The 282-nt window shown below is 52.5% G+C and overlaps 1 protein-coding gene across 1 annotated transcript in view; it reads right to left on the bottom strand.

Moving 5' to 3' along the window:
* Positions 1–282, bottom strand: part of LOC119588118 — a gene marked incomplete in the record, with an annotated part of 60,132 nt that overhangs the window by 41,730 nt on the left and 18,120 nt on the right. Inside the window, 1 exon segment of the mRNA XM_037936826.1 lies at positions 25–186. Within this exon segment, the coding sequence (XP_037792754.1) occupies positions 25–186 (162 nt within the window).

Here is a 282-nt window from a genome sequence, read left to right as displayed (position 1 = left end):
GGGTGACAAATCAGCCGCACTCACCATGACTGCTCTGTCCAGTTTCTTGCAGCCTTGTGTGTATGCCGTCTCGAGGTCAATGCAGTGTAGCCGAGCATCGAGTGAGGACTCCCGGAAACAGGTGATACAAAGCATTGTTCTCTTGGTCGTCGAAAACATGATGTAAGGTTCTCCGTGCATGGCACACTGCGGAGAGAGAGTGTCAGAGGGAAAAGAGTGAGTTGAGTGCGTGTGGGAGAGACGGAGGGATAATGGACGGGGGATGGAGAGACAGAGAGATAA

The sequence above is a fragment of the Penaeus monodon genome, chromosome 23 (genome assembly GCF_015228065.2).
Source record: "Penaeus monodon isolate SGIC_2016 chromosome 23, NSTDA_Pmon_1, whole genome shotgun sequence".
Taxonomy (NCBI): domain Eukaryota; kingdom Metazoa; phylum Arthropoda; class Malacostraca; order Decapoda; family Penaeidae; genus Penaeus; species Penaeus monodon.
This window is presented reverse-complemented; position numbering and strand designations above follow the sequence as displayed.